The sequence below is a fragment of the Sprattus sprattus genome, assembly GCF_963457725.1.
Source record: "Sprattus sprattus genome assembly, chromosome: 8".
Taxonomy (NCBI): domain Eukaryota; kingdom Metazoa; phylum Chordata; class Actinopteri; order Clupeiformes; family Clupeidae; genus Sprattus; species Sprattus sprattus.
In genome coordinates this window covers 1762653-1783584 of record NC_137927.1, presented here as the reverse complement: position 1 = coordinate 1783584, position 20932 = coordinate 1762653, and the positions used below count along the sequence as shown (strand labels likewise).

Below are 20932 nucleotides of genomic sequence, written 5' to 3'. Positions count from 1 at the left end.
GTCTGTTGAGCCTCTGTTGGTGTCTCATAAAACGTGAGTTTTATTAAAGCATAGCGTGTGTAATGTGTGGCTATTTCATTCCGTTTGTTAACCTTTCCTGCTGTCTGTCTCTGAACGTACAGATTGCAGGGGAGTAAAATGCTCCGCTGCCGAAGTAGATTAGCCTACATGTTTTTAACCTCGGATAAGAGTAGTGGATTATGATGCTGTATAAGTAGCCATGTGTATCGCTTGTAATGTGCAGCTGATTGGTCGAAAAAAATAACAAACGCGATTCAGCAGTTCATATGGAAATTAACTCAACTTGCACATTCTGCAAAAAAACGAAAATCACTCATTTTGAAAAAAAAAACTTCAATTGTGTTTTACTTGAAATCGTCTCGGCCGACTTGTTCCCCCTTTTCGCGTGCCGGGTCACATATATAGTTACTTATTTCCTCCCTTTCTTCGTGTCATTTCCTTTATTTTCACCAATGAAAGTTTAATAATACAATTAATTACTACAATGTAATTAACTCAATATTTTTGTGTTTAATGTCACAAGTTTTCCCCCTCTTCTTGTTAAAGTATCCTAAACTTATACCCATCGACATGTAATGATGCACATAGTATTTTATATGTCTTCTGGGTTGACCTTCATTTTAGTGGGAACCTGTGTTGAAATGGTTACTCTCGTAATGTTTTTAGGTAGACAGAGAAACATCCAAAAGAGCTTGGTGCTGTAGTTGCAGGGGTTATGCTTTGGGTCTGGAGAGGGTTACGGGCAGGGGCCAATGGTGGGGTGGGGATGGGGCACATCTTTAGGGCAAGGAAGAGCTATAATTAGCTGACCCTGTTCTGTATATTTAGCATCTGATTCAATGTTGTAACAACTTTTCTGATTTGACCAGTAACGATAATTACCAGGCATTACACGGGTGTAACCTAAATATAAAATCTAATGAGTTGAAACCTTAGATTTGTGATATGTAATGTAAAAGGTTTGTACCATTCAGGAAAGAGTAACAGGGTCCTCTCTTATTTGAAGCATTTGAAGATATAAATGGCCTTCTTACAGGAGACCCACCTACGATCTACTAATCTTGCATTCACTAAGAGTGGAGAGTGCAGTTTTTACACTCTTTTTTTCCAAGCAAATGCAAGAGGAGTTGCTATTGTTACTGATAAAAATGTTGCATTTGTTCTCTTCCAAATTATGTCAGACAAAACCGGCAGGTATCATTGTTTCAGGTAAGCTGTTTAACACTCGTGCAAATGTCTTTGCCCCACACAAAGATTGTCCATTTTTTCCGAACATTTCCCAGCTAAAGTCAGTGGCCTCTCTCATGCATTTGGCTGCTATGCTTCCTGGTCTGAACGGTCATCCACTCATAATTGGGGGTGACTTTAATTGCTGGCTGGATCCAGTAATGTGAAGGTAGGTACTCTTCCAATAGACACACTTTAGAAAGCAGATCTGCTTCTTTCTTCCGCAGCTTCTTTTTAAAGTACGACATAGCAGATCCATGGCATTTTTTTGCATCCCTGTTACGACCCTACTAATCCGGTCTGGGGCTCCACCCCTTTGTGCTAGGCTGTTGCCTGTTTTGTCTCTCCTGCAGGGGTGGTGCCAAGGAGATAATTGGCCTGACTATATAAGAGCTGGGATTGAAAATGGACAGTCTCTCTCGTCTCTGTTCTGGCTGACACTGTTGCATGTGCTTTGCTGCTCCGTTTCAGTATGGTTTGATCCAGTGGTGAGAGCCTGCCGGACCGTCGAACTCCATATACTGGATGCTTCCTCCGTCCTCGTCATGTTTTACACTTTTGTTTGATTACCTTACTGACCTCTAGACATATTGCACGACACTTTCCTTTTAATTCATTATACTGATTGTTTCTATATGTAAATAAACCTTTTACTATTTAAATCATTACGGTGTGATCTACCCATTCTATGTCAGGGCTGCCTTGAGCCAGGCAGTCGTGACAATCTCAGAGAGAATGGCCCTCATTCTCGACAGCAGTTGGGAAGACTTTCAGAAGGATTTCAGAAGGAACTCCACTTCGCAGGATTTAGGAAAACATTTGCCATTCTCCATAGTTTTTTCTTCTGTGCTTTCTTCTGAACTTCAGAAGACTTTCAGAACGCGAAATAGCAGTCGTAACTCTGCTCAATCTTCTCAAATGCGATTCCACGGGCCATCTTGTGGTTATTTGAGGAATCGCGTTGAGGAATGACATTTGAAAAAACTCCGTGTTAAAAGGGTTAACGGTTGAATTTGTGAGAACCCGTTGGTGATTGCGTTCACGTCAACTCTACAGACATCCTCGGATTAAACTAATTATAATAATAATAAATACGAGAATATTTGTATCATTAACAATTACGTTTCACTTTGGACGAAGCGTCTGCTAAATGACTGAATGCGAATGTAAATGTACACGAACACTGCAAATGTAAGTGAATAAATAAATAAACACTAAACCCAATCTCTAAGAACTGTCGATGCACTTACTGTAATTTATACGCCTACTCGTGACCAGTCTTCACACTTAGGATGGCTATTTTAGCTGATAGCACTGACTGCATCTTATACTCCTATTCGTGACCTGTCTACACACTTATGGTAGGCCATTTTTCAATTAAATTTTTTTAAAGTGACTTCTTAAATGTGTTTTACGGACTTCGGAAGTTCAACGTAAGAAAATATCTCCATCTTATAAATAAACACCTGTTACAAGTTGCTTTCGTGTGGATTTGGGAAAATCCGACAGCACACTTGGTTAATGGCTGCGTGCCCTAATAAGGAGCTGGCGGGGCGTGTATGTATGCAAATCCACTTTCACGTGAACGCGCATCAATCTAAGAAACTAATCGGAAGGAACACAGCTGAGAAGACTTCGGCTGCTTATGAACACATTTTCAAGCGTGCGGGAATGCAGCGGAAGCGTTTCTCTTACGTTGTTTTTGCGAAGTCGTGTAAGAAACATTTCTGAAGAATTACAGAAAAAGATCGAGAATGAGGGCCAATGTTCTTATTTTTCACAAGGTTTTATAATTTGATATTAAGGCTGCACTCCTCAACTTTAACTACAGTCGGGGCAGCCTGGGAGCAAGACCTAGGATTATCCTTCTCAGAGTATGTGTGTGAGTCATATCCTCTTATGTGTGCACGTCACTCTCTTATTCAGTGCAAAAGAGTACATCGTGTCCATTTATCTGAAGTTAGGCTTTTCTGATCCTCTGAAGTTTGGGGCCTGTCAGGCACCGTTGAGGTAGTTTGACATGCCTTTAATAAATACCATAACTTTTGATAAAAACATTGGGCCTCATTCTCGACAGCAGTTGAGAAGACTTTGAGAAGGACTTTCTTCTGATCTCCACTTAGGTGGATTTAGGAAAACATTTGCCATTCTCCATAGTTTTCTCATCTGGGATTTCTTCTGAACTTCAGAAGACTTTCAGAACGCGAAATAGCAGTTGTAACTCTGCCGGAATCTTCTCAAATGCGATTCCTCAAATAACCACAAGATGGCCGACGTGGTTATTTGAAGAATCGCATTTTTAAAAACTGGGTTAATGGCTGAATTTGTGAGAAACCGTTGGTGATTGCGTTCACGTCAACTACAGACATCCGCGGGTTAAAATAATTATAATAATAATAAATACGAGAATATTTGCAGTGTTGTACCTGAACGCGTTCATTGAACGAAAGTTCATGAACTCGTTCATAATTTTGGTGAACGTGAACTAAACGTACTGTATTACTGACTGATGAACGATACTGTGAACGCGTTCATTCTGGTGTCTGTGAACGGCACGTTCACTCTTTTTAATTTTGTTCAATAAGGTGCCAGATTTCTAGAGACTTCCAGCTGAAAAATACACCATTAACAGTCCTGTATCCAATCGCTGCGTGTGATTTCTATACTGTCTATGCCTGGCAAGTGTAAGAGCGCCGAATTTGTGTAGTGGCCGAAAGCGGTATTGCAGACATATGGAGATCTAGAAAAATTAAAGCTCGCAACATATTGAAAAAAAGAACTGAACTAGTTCCATTTTTTGGAGCTGTGAACTTAGTTCAAAATTTTGAATTATGAACTGTGAACTATGAACTATGAACTGAACTAGTTCATTTTAAAATTTGTGAACTAAGAACTGAACTAGTTCATGTAGAAAGTGAACTTTCCCAACACTGAATACTTATATCCTTAACAATTACGTTTCACATTTATAGTCATGATTCTACGAGGCATCGTGATGTCATTAAATAAATAAAAGGACTACACCAGAATGCTAATCCAGACTATTCTCATTTGTAGATCCACGTTGGTGGAATGAACTGCCTCGTTTTTCTATTTCTTATGTTAAGTAGTAACACTAGGTCTCTATTGCTCGTAGCTTGACCCTTGTACGTTGCTTTGGACAAAGGCGTCTGCTAAATGACTGTGAATGTAAATGTACACGAACACTGCACATGTAAGTGAATAAATAAATAAATACACACTAAACCATATCGCGTTAAAATAGCCATAGTGGAATTGAATGGACACATCCTGCAGTACCTCCATGTCTGCACCGGTTAAGTTAAATCTGCGCTTTTTGCTCACTTTCCGCTTAGACATGACTTGCAAGGTGCTTTTGTGTAGATTCGGAAGATTCCGACAGCAAACGTTTCTACGGTTGCGTGCCCTAATAAGGAGCTGGTGGGGTGTGTATGTATGCAAATCCACTTTCACGAGAACGCGCATCAATTTAAGAAACTAATCCGGAGGAACACAGCTGAGAAGACTTCAGCTGTTTATGAATGCATTTTCAAGCGTGCGGGAATGCAGTGGAAGCGTTTCCTTACGTTGTTTTTACGAAGTCACGTAAGTAACATTTCAGAAGAAGTTCAGAAAATGAACGAGAATGAGCCCCATTGATGCCAAAGTCCTACATAAGCTATTCAGCACAAGCTTAGCAACAATAATCGAATAGCTGTTAGAATGTAATTATTGCAAATTTTGGTTAAATCAAACTTGGTTAAAGAATAGGGAATAAAGGCCTTTTTACAGTTTATTTAAACTGCACATCCAAACATGCAATGAATCCATTTACAATGTATAGAAAATGCAATCACACTGCTGTTCTGGAATAATACAATATGGAACAAATTTAAACTGAACAATAAAGCTAGTCAGTCCAGTAGCATCTGAAATCTTTTTATGATATCCTGAGCCAACAGAGCAGAACTAAATGCAGACTCCTTTGAATGTACAGGCTGTGATTTAGTCTAGAGAGAGAGTGAGTCGAACGATACTCTGAATGTGCAGGCTTTGCATCACTCTAGAGAGAGTGAGTCGAACTTTACTCTGAATGTGCGTCACTCTAGGGAGAGAGAGCAGTGGTGGAATGTAACAAAGTATTTCTACTTCGTTACTGTTCTTAAGTACATTTGTACATCTGTACTTTGCTTAAGTAAAAATAATAGTGCATACTTTTTACATTTACTCCGTTACATTTTGGAGCTATTATCTATACTTTTACTCCGCTACATTTCTACAATATGTAGTTACTCGTTACATTTTATAAACACAGTTTCGCCCAAATGTTGCCTACACAAAATATGGATTGCGTTGCTGTTGGAAGTTTAAACCAATCAGGTGGCTCTGTAAGCTCCAATGATAGCAGAGTACGCGTCTGACAGCAGAGCGAGTGGTAGACTTGCCATTTGCCTAAACATTCAACATAGATCCAGAGGTAGCCTCGACGGAGCCCTCTGATATGAGCCACCCTTGGCCATATTTAAAAGACATGTTTAACTTTATAGGCCCCAAGAATGACTCGCGGAGGTTTCAGTGCTTTTCCTGTCTACCTCAAAAAAGTTGCTAGCCTTCATTCGCCTTCAAATTTGGAGAAACAGGTTGAGTTATGCGGAGTTCTTGCTATGCTAAGTTAATGTCAATGACTTTTGCATATCGTATGCGGTTACTGACATGATTTTATACTGTTATCTAGCAAAATACATGTTGACATACAGCAATAGCATCAAAATAACATTATTGTACCTTGACTATTTATTTAATGTAGTGGTAAGATAAAGCTGGTAGGTTAGCGATGTCAAGCTAACGTGAATATTTGCCTTTTTTATTGACTGGTTATTGCCTGCCATGCAAACTTAATGCCTAGTCTTGGGTTACTCAATATGTTTTTTTTCCCTTTTCTGCAATCAATAGAGCATAAAACTCTGCCTTGACAAGTTTAACAACTCCATTTGTTTTTAATGTTTCATATTTCCTTAAAAAAAATAGCTTGAAAACAATTGGGGCGCTACAATGACTTTTAATATGGAGAATCGCCTCCGTGCCATTGCCATTCCAGGGTCCATAGGCATATAACCGCTAAATGTAAGATTACCTAACGCCGCCCGGCTCTCTACTGTCTGCCGAACTAGTAAGTAGCTTATTTGCCGTCTTGCTTTGTCTTGTGTTGCACTAGCTTGATGTTTGACTGTGTTAGGACAGTTGTTGAGTAACTAGTTTGTCATAATGTCAAAGTCAGCACATTTCAAGAGATTTCGTTAGTTTTAGCCGCTAGCATGTCGTTAGCGAATAGCAATTGATCCGGAATGCATCTTTAAGTAGGATTGTTGATGTAGTACTTTTACTTTTATTTTTCTGGGTACTTGTACTTTTACTTAAGTACTAAACTTCAGTACTTCCTCCACCACTGAGAGAGAGCGAGTCGAACTTTACTCTGAATGTGCATCACTCTAGAGAGAGAGTGAGTCTTACTCTACCTTAGGTAGGCTATTCGAGTTGAAGAGCAGGGCCCTGTTCGGCGTAGAACTGAAGCTAAGTTAATCAATCTAGCTCGCTAAGTGAGAAAATCTAGCCTGCTAAATGACTACAGGCTATACCGGTCTGCCGACGGGTGATAAACGCCTTAAACACAAAGTTAATCAGCACTCATCAGCTAAATTGCGCATGCACGTCCTGCTTCAAAAGGCAGGAAAGGTCGATCACCAAAACCTTGATTTTTTTAACGGTACAATAGTCTAAACTCAAGACAGGAGATGACCATGAACGCGTTATGAAGAATTCAAGACAATAATCATGGCAAAATCCAACACTGCCGCCGCTGCAAGAGCAATACAAGAAAGTGTCTATGGGCTATGTAGTGGGTGATATCTTTTGTTAAAGGCACCCAGTGCAACTTGCGAGGCTTAAAAATAAACATTACATTTCTAGTCTTTTTTACAGGTAGTAAGTTTCAATAACTCCATACCATTACATACCGACATTCAAGCAGCAAAGATGAGACGTCGTTGTGTGGTGAAAACTGATAGAAAATCGATAACAACAACAATCGCCGTCATTTTCTTTATATTTTGTAACCTACAATAAATAAAGCAGGCTTCCAGTCAATGGAAAAATGGCTTCTCCCCACCGGCGATTGTTGTTGTTTACGATTTTCTATCAGTTCTCACCACACAACGACGTTGTGACGATGTGATCGTCCCTACAGGTGAATATGCTCTCTGGCTGCCACGCCATTGAGCCGGGCTCTTTGGTGTGGCGGTCAGAGCGCATGTTTGGCACCCCGTTGACCCGGGTTCGAGTCCGGGTGGGGTGACCACGTTCTCCCTTCGCTACAAATGGTGTCAGAAGTGGGATGCCCTGCTGTGAGGTCATCGGAAGCGCAACCAGGACCATTGTGTGAGGAACCCCCAGGAATGTTGACCCCGTGTGAAGGACCCCATGGTTGGGTGAAGCACTTGTGTGTGGGGTGCTCTGGATGGGAGAAGCATGATTGGTGTATGCATGATGAATGGCTGTGTGTGTGAAGTGTGGTTGCGCTTCCCGAAGGTGAGGGTAGTGTGACGATGTGATCGTCCCTACAGGTGAATATGCTCTCTGGCTGCCACGCCATTGAGCCGGGCTCTTTGGTGTGGCGGTCAGAGCGCATGTTTGGCACCCCGTTGACCCGGGTTCGAGTCCGGGTGGGGTGACCACGTTCTCCCTTCGCTACAGACGTCTCATCTTTGCTCCTTGAATGTCGATATGTAATGGTATGGAGTTATTGAAACTTACTACATGTAAAAAAGACTAGAAATGTAATGTTTATTTTTCATTGAATGTTTACATAAAGTTGCACTGGGTGCCTTTAAAAGGGATATGTGACTTTGGTGCAGTGGATAGAGCTCACGGTTTGAACTCAAACGAGTGCGAGTTCGATTCCCCTCACTTCGGTATCAATTATAGTATTATATAGCTTATAGAATAAAATGACTATGACTAAATGTAAATGTATTAATAAGAAATTCAATAAATTGAAGCAATGAAAAGAAATTGTGTGTATTTACGTTTCCTCCGGTAGGAGGTAACCTATTGTTTCTGTTAGTATTATTATTATTCTCCTGCCATGGGAGTCAATGGCAGCCCCTACTCATTAAGGACAGTCCCTTCTTCATTCACACCAAGTTTCATGGCTCTCATTACACCACTCTAGCGCCACCAACAGGTCAAAGTTGGACTTTTGTAACACACGCAACTTTTGAACCGTATGACCGATTTTCAAAAATGAGGCACCATTGGATTCCCTGGATCAAGACAAATTAAACCCACCCCATGGCGTCAAGTTCCGGTTATATAGATTTTCCGCGATTTCCGGTTTTATCAAAAACCTTTGAAAGCCTACTCCTCCTACAATTTTTGGCAAATCTTCTTCAAAATCACCAGAGATGATCTTCAGACATAGCCTCACAAAAGTTATCGAACAGAATTTTGATCCTCACAACCGTTTGTCCCGTACAGCCACTCAAATTCAGCAGAAAAGCGGCCAAACAGGAAGTGAAGTCATATGTCAGCAAATATTTGAGTGAAATTTACGCCACAGGGTGTGTTTAATTCGGTTCAAAAGTTACGTGTGTTAACACAAGTCCAACTTTGACCCGTTGGTGGCGCTAGAGTGGTATAATGAGAGACATAAAACTTTGTATGAATAATGATTGTGCCGAATTTCACAAAAAGTTACCATATGGTTTGTCCGGTACAGCCACTCAAATTCAGCAGAAAAGCAGCCAAACAGGAAGTGAAGTCATATCTCAGCTAATCTTTGAGATATCAACACCAAACTGGTATGTCACTTGGAAGACACTACAACATGTTCCCATGTGCAAAGGCAACTTCATATCTTGAAAAATGATTGATATAAAGCAAATTGGATACATTGTTAACGCTAAAATAATGCTTTACACATCTGCAGGTCAAAAAGTGAAACTCTGATTCAATCACAAGTTCATATGAACACACTTGAGAGTGTTTAGTACACAAATCTGAAAAAAAGTTGACAGTAAGGTGAAAAGTAGATTTTTGGTGAATATTTGAAACATGCATGCTTGACTACTTGCTAGGGTGGTTCTCTATAGAATGTCTCTCTGTCTCCTCATCCGCGCGGCTCCTAAATCTCACACACTCAGTCTCCCCTTAACACACGCGCAGGCTTTGTTTTACGCACACACATTCTCACAGACACACAGCTTGGTGTCACACACATACATTCTCACAGACACACAGGGTAAGCGCACACACACAACCTCCACTCAGTCTAAACTTCAGGACAAAAGCATTGTAAATGTTGGATTTGAAATGTAATATCCCATTGGCAAGTCTGCAGCATGGATTTTTCTATACAGTGACAAATTGTCACAAAATTACATTTTTCCCTGGTTTGCAATGTTTGGAGGAGGCTGTAGGAGGCTATATTTGGAGGAGGCTATATTTAGGTTTCCTCCGGTAGGAGGTAACCTATTGTTATCGTAGGTATTATTATTCTTGTACCATGGGAGTCAATGGCAGCCCCTAGAACCATATGGTAACTTTTTGTGAAATTTGGCACACTCATTAAGGGCAGTCCCTTCTTCATTCACACCAAGTTTCATGGCTCTCATTACACCACTCTAGCGCCACCAACAGGTCAAAGTTGGACTTTTGAAACACACGCAACTTTTGAACCGTGTGACTGATTCTCAAAAATGAGGCACCATTGGATTCCCTGGATCAAGACGAATTAAACAGACCCTATGACATCAATTTCCGGTTATATCGATTTTCCGCTATTTACGGTTTTGTCAAAAAACGTTGAAAGCCTACTTCTCCTACATTTTTTGGCAAATCTTCATCAAAATCACCAGAGATGATCTTCAGACCTAGCCTCACAAAAGATATCAACAGAATTCCGTTCCTCACAACCGTTTGTCCGGTACAGCGACTCAAATTCAGCAGAAAAGTCGCCAAACAGGAAGTGGAGTCATATCTTGGCAAATCTTTGACAAATCAACACCAAACTTGATATGTCACTGGAAGACACTACAACATGTTGCCATGTGCAAAGGCAACTTCATATCTTCAAAAATGATTGATATAAAGCAAATTGGATAGATTGTTAACGCTAAAACAATGCTTTACACATCAACAGGTCAACAAGTTATACTCTGATTGAATCACAAGTTCATGTGAAGACACTTGAGAATGTTTAGAACACAAATCTGAAAACAATTTGACTGTAAGATGAAAAGTAGATTTTTGGTGAATATTTGAAATACGCATGCTTGGCTTATTGCTAGGGTGTTTCTCAATAGACGGTCTGACTGCCTCTGCCCCTCTGGTCTTGCGCGCGTGTGCGCTCCAGATTCTCACACACACACAGGGACAGGCTCCTTTGACACGCGCAAGCACACACACACAACATTTAAGAAAATGTAGGGATGACCACACCCCTTCTCACTCTTAGCTTGAAGCCATGGCCCTTGAGGATCTTCAAAGTAATGCATTTGAAATGTAATATCCCATTGGCAAGTCTGCAGCATGGATTTTTCTATACAGTGACAAATTGTCACAAAAATACATTTTTCCCTGGTTAGCAATGTCTGGAGGAGGAAACCGCCATCGCTGCTTGCAGCTATATTTCTCTCTTCTTATCATGCATCCACCTTAATCATTTTCTACAAAAATGATGTGCTATGTATGGTGTAGTAGACTGAGACTTTATTCACTAATGCACAAAAACTAAACACGTTTGCAAAACTAGACGTTTGCAATGATGTAAGTTAAAGTAGGTAAAACAACTCGCCAATAACTCCGTAAGGGAGATGGGTTATGTGCTCAATTTTCCTGGGATCAAAGAAGACATTAGTATTCATGTGCAAACTGAAAATCACGTCTCAGGGTTGCTTTGTTCTCCGCATCGGCGACATTACAAAAATGAAGGCTACCACTCCTAAAAAAGTGAAGACATTCAATGTTCGACTGTGGTGTTTGCAGCTAATGACTCGAGAAGGTCTTTTAAATTAATTATTCCTTGTCGGCTGAATCAGTAGCACTCATACAAGAACTCATCATGTCGTAAAAATGGATCTTGGCGATCGCAAATAACTCTCTCCCTACGCTAATAAAATCTAATATGAATCTTGGGTCAATGGGATCCCTCCTTTTGCCGGGGGTGTGGCAAGCTTAGCCAGCTAAACTATGGTTAGCCTGCCCTGGAGCAGGTTAGTGCTAAGTGATATGTTACTATGGTAATTTATCGAAAGTTGCTTCGCCGAACCAAAAAAAGGGGCGCTTTCTTTTTTTAGCCTGGAATCTAGCTCGCTAAACCGCGTAGCGAGCTACGCCGAACAGTACCCTGATCTGATGTACGATGGGCTTATAAACAGCATAGTACTGGCCACCATCAAAACAAGTCCCTAAAACATTTATGAGTTAACATATCACACTTACTATTCTTAAACAGAATCCTCAATAAGATCAAATCAAAGTTCAAAAAGGCAACGTTCTGTCTCGCCGTCTTCATACTTTCATCTGGAGAGGAGTAATGACCAGGATGATGCCTGGACTACAGTAAAGAAAGTAAGGACACCCTAAACGCTCACACTTGCACACTACCACTACCTATGACTTGATCCTTATTTAGGAATATGTGGTATTACTGGAGTAGCAGGCTATAGGTTGAGTATGGATTATGAGTGGCACGAGTTTTCTCAATGGTTTTGGGCTATTTTTTTTTGCCGCGCATTTTTACCGTGGATATGTATCTCAGCTTCTGAAGGTTGTAGAATTTGGTCTCAAAAATGACCGGAATACGCATGTTTATATATGCACTACGAAGGTTTCTAAGCTCTCAAACCTTTACATTGGGGGGGATATTTGCGTGGGGTGCAAAAAGCTTCAGATTTTGAATTTCTTGAATATCAAGATATTGAAGAGCTAGTGTTTGTTTACTTGTTGATAATAGTGCATAAGAAAAAAGGATAAGACCATGACCCAATGCAAAGGAGAGTGGAAACACATTATTGGAAAAACCTCTGCTGTGAAACACATTTGAGCAAAATAAGTTGTCAATTTACATGACCCAAGCATTATCCTAAGCCACTATACACTACCCTAAGCATTATCCTAAAGCACTATACACCACCCTATGCATTATGCAAGGGCACCAATGCTGTTATAGTCTGAAATAGAGCAGTATAAAGGAAATAGAAAAACAAATGGCCCTAATTATGGATAAAAGGCATGATGCAACTTACTTTTTGTTCAGAACATTTTAGAGTTAGCCTGTCCTTACCTCAGAGAGAGTTAGCCTGTTCTAACCTCCAGTTCCTTAGAGAGAGTTAGCCTGTTCTAACCTCCAGTTCCTCAGAGAGTTAGCCTGTTCTTACCTCAGAGAGAGTTAGCCTGTTCTTACCTCCAGTTCCTCAGATAGTACGCTTGTTCTTACCTCCAGTTCATCAGAGAGAGTTCGCAGGAGAACGTGACCCTCCACGCGGGAGGAGCCTGAGGCCGCCAACCAGGTCATCTGCTGTTGAGTGCGGAGCACACGCCGCGCACAGTTCCTCCAGAGTCGACACACGCTGCGTAGAGTAAACACAGCTTAACACTCCGATTGGTCACAGTTCTGATAAACTCATTTTACTTCAATCATGACTTGGGTCATATCAAATAAGACCGTAAGTACAAATCTATGCATTATCTCCAACATTCTCCTTCACAAACACATACATTACTAGACATATCTGTCTCCAACTTTCTCCCTCACAAACACAAACATATGTAAGCATATGAGCCCAGAAGCGGCCCGACACCTGAAAATAACGTTCATGAGGAAAATGTTTTGGATGCGTTTCTAGTCCAGGAATGTGTCTACACGAGTGGGCTTAATGTTTTTAAAACCACTTTGCCCACAGGCAAATGGATCCCACAATGAAATACAACGTTAAAATACGTACCCAACAGGGACAGACTAGCGGCCATGAGTTTTTTCTTAAATAGATAATCAGGGCTGGGTTTCCTGAAGCCTTCTTGTAGTAGTTTCCACACTATTAACTGCACCAGTATTTGATGGAATTATATAAAACAAACCTGTGAATTGAACGCACCTGTGTATTTACCGCAGTTTATAGAACATTACATCATGTTACGTCAATGCAACGGCTCCTTGCTCTCCAGTTTGGTATTTTGTTTGTGTGGTTTTGTACTCGTTTTTGTGTTTGTTAGTCGAGATATGCAAAGCAGACTACGTCTACAGCCGACAGGACTTAATTGACTACGGATGGCCACATCTGTAACAAGGACATTCCAGTGGACCAGAGGACATAGCAAGAACTACATGGATTGTTGTCGGACCCAGCAAGTGAAGCAGACCTAGGACAAGGAAGAGGAGGCAAAAGGATGGAGGGCAGGCCTGTTTACGAGGCTACGACAGCAACCACACAAACCACTGCTTCTGAGCATCTATCTCACCAACACAATATCAATCACCCACAAAATGTGTTGGAGTTGGCGCTACAGATCACAACAAATCATCTCATCCGGAATTGCTGTGTGATGATAATAACTGAAACCTGGCTTCACACACTCAAGCACCAGGACCTGGAATTGTACATCTAAACTGTTCTGTGCTACATCAAACACTGTGTCGACAAAAGCTGCTGGACCAGACGGTGTGACTGGGAGGGTGCTGAGGGACTGTGCAGACCAACTGGCTGGTGTGTCCACCAACATATTCAACCAGTCCCTATCCCAGTGCTTGATTCCACCCAGCCTGAAATCCTCGACAATCAGCCTATTGCCATCAATGGGGAGAGAGTATCAGACTTCAGCTTCCTGGGCACTCACATAGATGAGGACCTTTCCTGGACAAGAAACACCACTGCACTGCTGAAAAAGGCACAACAGAGTAGGGCTGGGCGATATGCGTAAAAAAATATCACGATAGATATTTCATTCGATAACGATATAAGACGATATAAATTAAGTCTGTTTCAAAGGTGCATATTTGCTTCAGACAAGAACGCCTGTACAAACCAAAGGTTTCAATGTTTCTTTTGTATTGTAAACTCTCAACATTTCTTTTTTAGAACTATATAAGCTCTTACAAGTTATGAACAAGATATACAAAATACAAATAAATAAAGTGCATATCAATCTGCATTAGAACGTCTAGCGAATGACAGCTTATGTTGAGGTAGTTACGACAAAGACCATGTCTATGGTCTCTAGGTTTAATATTGATCACAATTTTAATAACATGTTAAACATTCACAAAACAATGTGAAAGGCATTTTAGGCAACGCGGTGTGGGAGAAATATGTGCGGCCAGGGAGCACGTACCTGGGGTCAAGTAACTTGATAAGCTTTTTAAAACCTTGTTTTTCCAACGGTGCTAATTGGCTGCATGTCCTTAGCAATGCAATACATAATAGCATTTTGGATGTTTGCTCCTAGGGCACGAACGCTGACATAGTTGACTGCTTCGGGCGGACAACGACAGATTTGAACACCTTGGCGCAACCTCAAGCTTTCTGCGTGTTCCATGGCGTGACTTTGTTTCAAGTGTAAGAAAAGGTTGGTCATGTTACCAGTCTTGGTAGCCACCTGTTTACGACACAATTTGCATCACATATCGCTCTGCTCTTTGTCATTTTTTAGAAAGCCAAACCACTTCCAAATGACTGAGGAAGAGGCACCTTTTTTATCAACTATTTCTTCATTCTCCGAGGGGGAAGATGCGAGGCCATGGCTATCGACAAGACTCATTTTCCGTGGTTCATGCTACTCCACACAAGGTACTCTGTGTATTTTAGTAGGCGTATACCATTTCTCCGCAACTTCCTGCTGCATCACAGAAATTAAATGCACTGCTGTTCCTAATCATTCTCTATCGACATTATCGATATTATTGAAAATGAATTAATGTTACGATAGCTTTATTGAGGGAAGTCATTACTTCGATAATTATTTTTATCGTTTTATCGCCCAGCCCTACAACAGAGGCTGTCTTAGGTTACTCAGGAAGAAGAAATTAAAAAAGAAACGGTTAGTGTCCTTTAGGGGTGGGGGGGAAAATTGATTATTCTCTCTAAAACGATTCTGTCTCGATTCAGAAAAGTTCATAATCGATTTTGTAATTTAAAAAAAATAATAATAATAATAATTTTTTTACACATCTATTTTATGTTGAAATTCAAGCTGCATCGATTATTGGATTGTTCATAGAAAGTCAAAATTGTGACAAGGAAAAGCTTTTTCTCTCATAAAAAATAGAGAAGGTAATTCATCTGTTGATTTTCTTTAATTATCAAACACAAAGTAGGAAGTGTAGCAAAGACTCTGAGTAGCAAACTCGAATGTTTTAAAAGTCGAAATGGATTGATAATCGTTTTAAAACGATTAGGCCTATCGATGCATTTTGACTATTGAATCATTTGAGTTTGCAACCGAGTTTTGATTCGCGAAAGTTGATTCGCGAAAGTTTGATTTGCCAAAGTTGCCTGAGAGAAACGTCCATCACAGGAAAACGATGAAAACTGAGACAACATTTGATAAAATTGACATAAAGCATCGTTTTTCTGTGATAGACGTTTCTCTCAGGCAACTTTGGTGAATCAAACTTTCGCGAATCAACTTTCGCGAATCAAAACCCGGTAGACTCTAGTAGTATCTGCCGTAGACTCTGCAGTATCGAGCGTATTGAAAATAGGGCCAAGTGATAACGAGGTGTGACTTTTTCCACTACAATGTTTTTGGGATGCAAATATATCACTCTTTTGAACACATAATGTTTCGGGAAGAGAAACTTTTTATTTTGCTGGGTCTGGCAAACCTGCCGGACTACTTTCGGTTTGACCAAAACTGTACGAGAACTCTGCTCACAGGATGCTGTCGGGGGTAAGTGATGCATGATTGCATGACACTGGTGACGGGGAAGCCATACATATTCATGTCTTAAAAACCGAACTATCCCTTTAACAGTTTATTTTCATCAATTCTTCATAAATTAACAAAATGCAGTGAAGGAACAGAAGAAAATTCTAAATTAAATCAAAATTTGGTGTGACCACCCTTTGCCTTCAAAATAGCATCAATTTTCCAGATACACTTGCGCACAGTTTGTGAAGGAACTCGGCTGGTAAATTGTTCCAAACATCTTGGAGAACTAACCACAGATCTTCTGTGGATGTAGGCTTCCTAAAATTCTGCTGTCTCTTCATGTAAACCCAGACAGACTCGATGATGTAGAGATCAGGGCTCTGTGGGGGTCATACCATCACTTGCAGGACTTTCTGTTCTTCTTTAAGCTGAAGATAGTTGTTAATGACATTGGCTGTATGTTTGGGGTTATGTTCCTGCTGCAGAATACATTTGGTGCTGTCAAGCTAAAAAGGCACCGGATGCCAAAAAGAGCCCGGGTGACGTAATGTTGACTTTCGAACGCCTCTTGAGTGACAGTTTCTATGCCAACGTTAGCATTACGTAATCCGGTCACCACGTAGGCCGGGCGCTTATTAGCTTTAAGTCTCAGAGTCGTTCTGAAAGCCATCAGCTACTTTTTAGTCGCTTAATATTGTGCCTTAACGGACACTACGTACCCGGACACTTTTTAGCTATCAGTCAGAGAGTCTCAAGAGTTGTTCGAAAGCCATCAGGTACTTTTTACACGCTTAATATTGGCTGCCGGTCTTTTGTAAGTAAGCACACATCAACAGGTTTCGCGCGCTAGCATCTATATTGCTAATAGCAATTCCTCCTTTTGTGCGACAATATTAAGCGACTAAAACGTAGCTGATGGCTTTCGAACTACTCTTGAGACTCTCTGACTGATAGCCAAAAAGTGTCGGGGTACATAGTATCCGTTTAGGCACAATATTAAGCGAATAAAAAGTTTTAGCTACACCTGCCTGCTGGTAACCTGTAAGTTAGCAATGTCCGCTAGCATGTCAAAGCTAGCAAGCCCCCGTTGTTCTTTAGTAAAATGTTGTGCAAACAATGCCCTGTTTTGTTCAAATTTAATTGTGGGTGCCGTCAGATATGTCTTAAAATCACAACACATTAAGGACTTTCTTAATTGAAGCACAACAACAGATGAATAGCTTCAAGCTAACAAGATAGCTCATTACACTAGCACGGGCTAGCTAATGAAATGTGCTTACTTTGATACTATAACCAACTAGCGAATCAACCACTTTCCTACCAAAGTCAAACATCAAGCACATGGTTGTTTTGGTTGGTTTATTGTAGGTCAAATACAAGCAAGCTGGTCTCAGGTAGCAAAGTACAATGCAAGATGCTCTGAGGTAAATCGCGTTAGGCTGACGTATTGGCGTTGGCATAGCAACTGTCACTCAAGAGTCGTTCGAAAGTCAACATTACATCACCCGGGCTCTTTTAGGCATCCGGTGCCTTTTTAGCTTGACAGTGCCAATCATACGCCTCCCTGATGGTATTGCATGATGGATTAGTATCTGCCTGTATTTCTCAGCATTGAAGTCTCCATTCATCCTGACCAAATTTCCAACTCCACTTGCAGAAATGCAGCCCCAAACTGGAAAGGAACCTCTACCATGCTTCACTGTTGCCTGCAGACTCTCATTATTGTACCTCTCTCCAGCCCTTCGGCGAACAAACTGTCTTCTTCTACAGCCAAATATTTCTAATTTTGACTCATCAGTCCAGAGCACCTTCTGCCATGTTTCAGCACCCCAGTTTCTATGTTTTCGTGCTTAGTTCAGTCACTTGGCCTTGTTTCCTTGTCGGGGTAGAGCTTTTTGGCTGCAACTCTTCCATGAAGACCACTTCTGGCCAGACTTCCCCGGACAGTAAATGTCTGTACCTGGGTACCACTGGTTTCTGCCAGTTCTGAGCTGATGCCACTGCTTGAAATCTTCCGATTTCAAAGGTAAATAAGCTTGATGGGTTTTTCATCAGATGCATTAAGTTTCCTTGGCTGACCACTGCGTCTACGATCCTCAACGTCTTCTTCAGAAGAGCTTGAACTGCACATTTTGAAACCCCTGTCTGCTTTGAAATCTTTGTCTGGGAGAGACCCTGCTGATGCAGTATAACTACGTTGTGTCTTGTTGCTGTGCTCAGTCTTACCATGTAAATGGATAAAAAATAAACATTTATTGTTTACATTTTTCAAAGCATTCTTAGTTCATAGCATTGTTTCACACCTGCCTAAAACTTTTGCACAGTACTGTACATCAGTTGTTTTTGAGGGTTATCAGAAAAAAGCCTCTGCTGTCAATCAACAACAAAATAAAGTGCCTACAGTTTGCCAAATGTAAGTCAGTCTTTTATATTAGAGTTATATGGTCAGATGAGACCAAAATAAGGCTTCTTGGCAACAAACATCAAAGGTGGGTTTGGCGTAAACAGAAAGATAGCCATACAGAAGAGCACCCCATACCCACTTTGAAGTATGGAGGCGGATCTCTCATGTTGTGGGGCTGTTTTTCTTCCAAAGGCCCTGGACATCTAGTTAGGATACATGGTATCATATTCTCCATCAAATACCCGTAGATATTAAATAAAAACCTAACAGCCCCCCTCTAGGAAGCTTAAAATGGGCCGTGGTCGGACCTCCCAGCAGGACAATGATCCGAAGCACACCTCAAAATCAACATTAAAATGGTTCACCGACAGCAGAATAAAGGTTTTGCCATGGCCATCACAGTCCCCAGACCTAAACCCCATAGAAAATCTGTGGAAAGAGCTGAAGCCGAATCTGCAAATGTGTTGACCTCAGAATCTGAAGGATCTGCAGAGATACTGTACGAATGGTCTCAGGTCTGTGCCATGTGTTCACCAACCTCATCACTCATTATAGGAGAAGACTTGGAGCTGTTATGTTGGCAAAGGGAGGCTGCTCAAAACATTAAATTAAGGGGTGCCAATAATTGTGGCACACCTGTTTAGGAGAATAGTATTTATTTAATGAAAAAACAAATGTTTTCTTTCAATAATTTTATTTCAATGAAAAGGTAAGATTTTTGTAAATATTTTGAGTGAAAGACCAAGAGGATAAACAGCAAACAAATATTTTTTCATAGCCTGTTTTGGTCACATTCACTTAGGGTGCTAATAATTGCGGAGGGCACTGTATCTTCTCTTTCTCTCTCTCTCCTTCCATATCATATTGCTTATGCCTATAATAAGTCAAGTCAAGTTTATTTGTATAGCACATTTCATATGGCATACATAGACACAATGTGCTTTGGATAGAATTATCTAAAATAAACAAACACACTTAACAAGTCTAAAAACAAACAAAACATACTGGAGAGAGTCATAAAATAATCTAAAACAAACAAACACACATATCAAAAGAAAAGAACAAAAAGTGTGAAAGAAAAATAAATACAGTTAATAGTAATAATGCAATGTAGTGTTTTAAAAGCGAAAAACCTGTACTCATGAATTAAAAGCTAAAGAAAACAAAAGTGTTTTAAGCCCCTTTTTAAAAGAGGGCATTGATGGTGACAACCTTAATTCCAGCGGTAGGCTATTCCATAAAATTGGGGCACAGTAGCTTAAAGCACCATGTGCTACATTAGTATTAATTCTGGGGGTTGTGAGTAGATATTTACAGGAGGACCTTAAATTACAGTTTGGATCATAAAATGAAATCATTTCTGAAATATAGGGTGGGGCGAGGCCGTTTAATGATTTAAAAACGAGAAGGAGTATCTTGAACTCAATTCTTTGTTTTACTGGGAGCCAGTGAAGTGACTTAAGAATAGGGGTGATATGATTAAATTTAGATGATCTGGTGAGAATCCTAGCAGCTGTATTTTGAATGAGTTGGAGTTTGTTTAATGTCTGTTTTGTTAGACCAGCATAGATTGCGTTGCAGTAGTCTAAACGGCTGGAGATGAATGCGTGTAGTAGTTTTTCAGAGTCCTGTAAAGAGAGGAGGCCACGGATTTTGGAAATATTTCTGAGGTGGTAAAAGGCTGTCTTTGTGACGTTAGATATGTGCTTTTTAAAATTGAGATCAGCATCAAGAGTCACTCCGAGGTTTTTAACATCCTCACATGGTTTAACCAAGAGGGAGGTCAGAATTGGGTGAAAATGCTGTCTCAGAGCCTTAGAGCCTACAACCAGAATCTCTGTCTTGTCATCATTTAACATTAAAAAATGTTGGGCCGAATGTCGGTGATACAGCAAGTGAGCTCATTCACAGGACTGGGGTCGTCAGAGGAGACAGATATATGAAGTTGGGTATCATCAGCATATGAATGGTAGGAAATGTTGTGTTGACGAATGATAGACCCAAGTGGTAACATGTACAAGTTAAAAAGCAAAAGACCAATAATTGACCCTTGAGGTACTCCATATAAGATGGGCAGTACATCAGAGGAGAGGCTGTTGATAGAAACATAAAAAGATCTCCCGGTTAAATAGGATGAGATCCAATCAAGAGCGGTACCCTGAAGACCAACTGAATGCTGAAGGCATTGAAGAAGTATGGCATGATCGACTGTGTCGAATGCAGCACTTAGATCAAGCAGAACAAGAATTGACATTTTGTGATTGTCAGTAGCAATTTTAAGGTCGTTCACAACTCAGACTAGAGCAGTTTCTGTGCTGTGGTCTACGCGAAAACCGGATTGAAAGGCATCAAATA

General features: G+C 40.6%; 1 protein-coding gene across 1 annotated transcript in view; it reads right to left on the bottom strand.

Moving 5' to 3' along the window:
• The window catches only part of fbxo22 (F-box protein 22), a 76393-nt gene that overhangs the window by 43968 nt on the left and 11493 nt on the right, over nt 1-20932 (bottom strand). The window contains exon 2 of the mRNA XM_080844020.1: nt 12743-12875. Within this exon, the coding sequence (XP_080700146.1) occupies nt 12743-12875 (133 nt within the window). The remainder of the gene's footprint in view (nt 1-12742; nt 12876-20932) is intronic.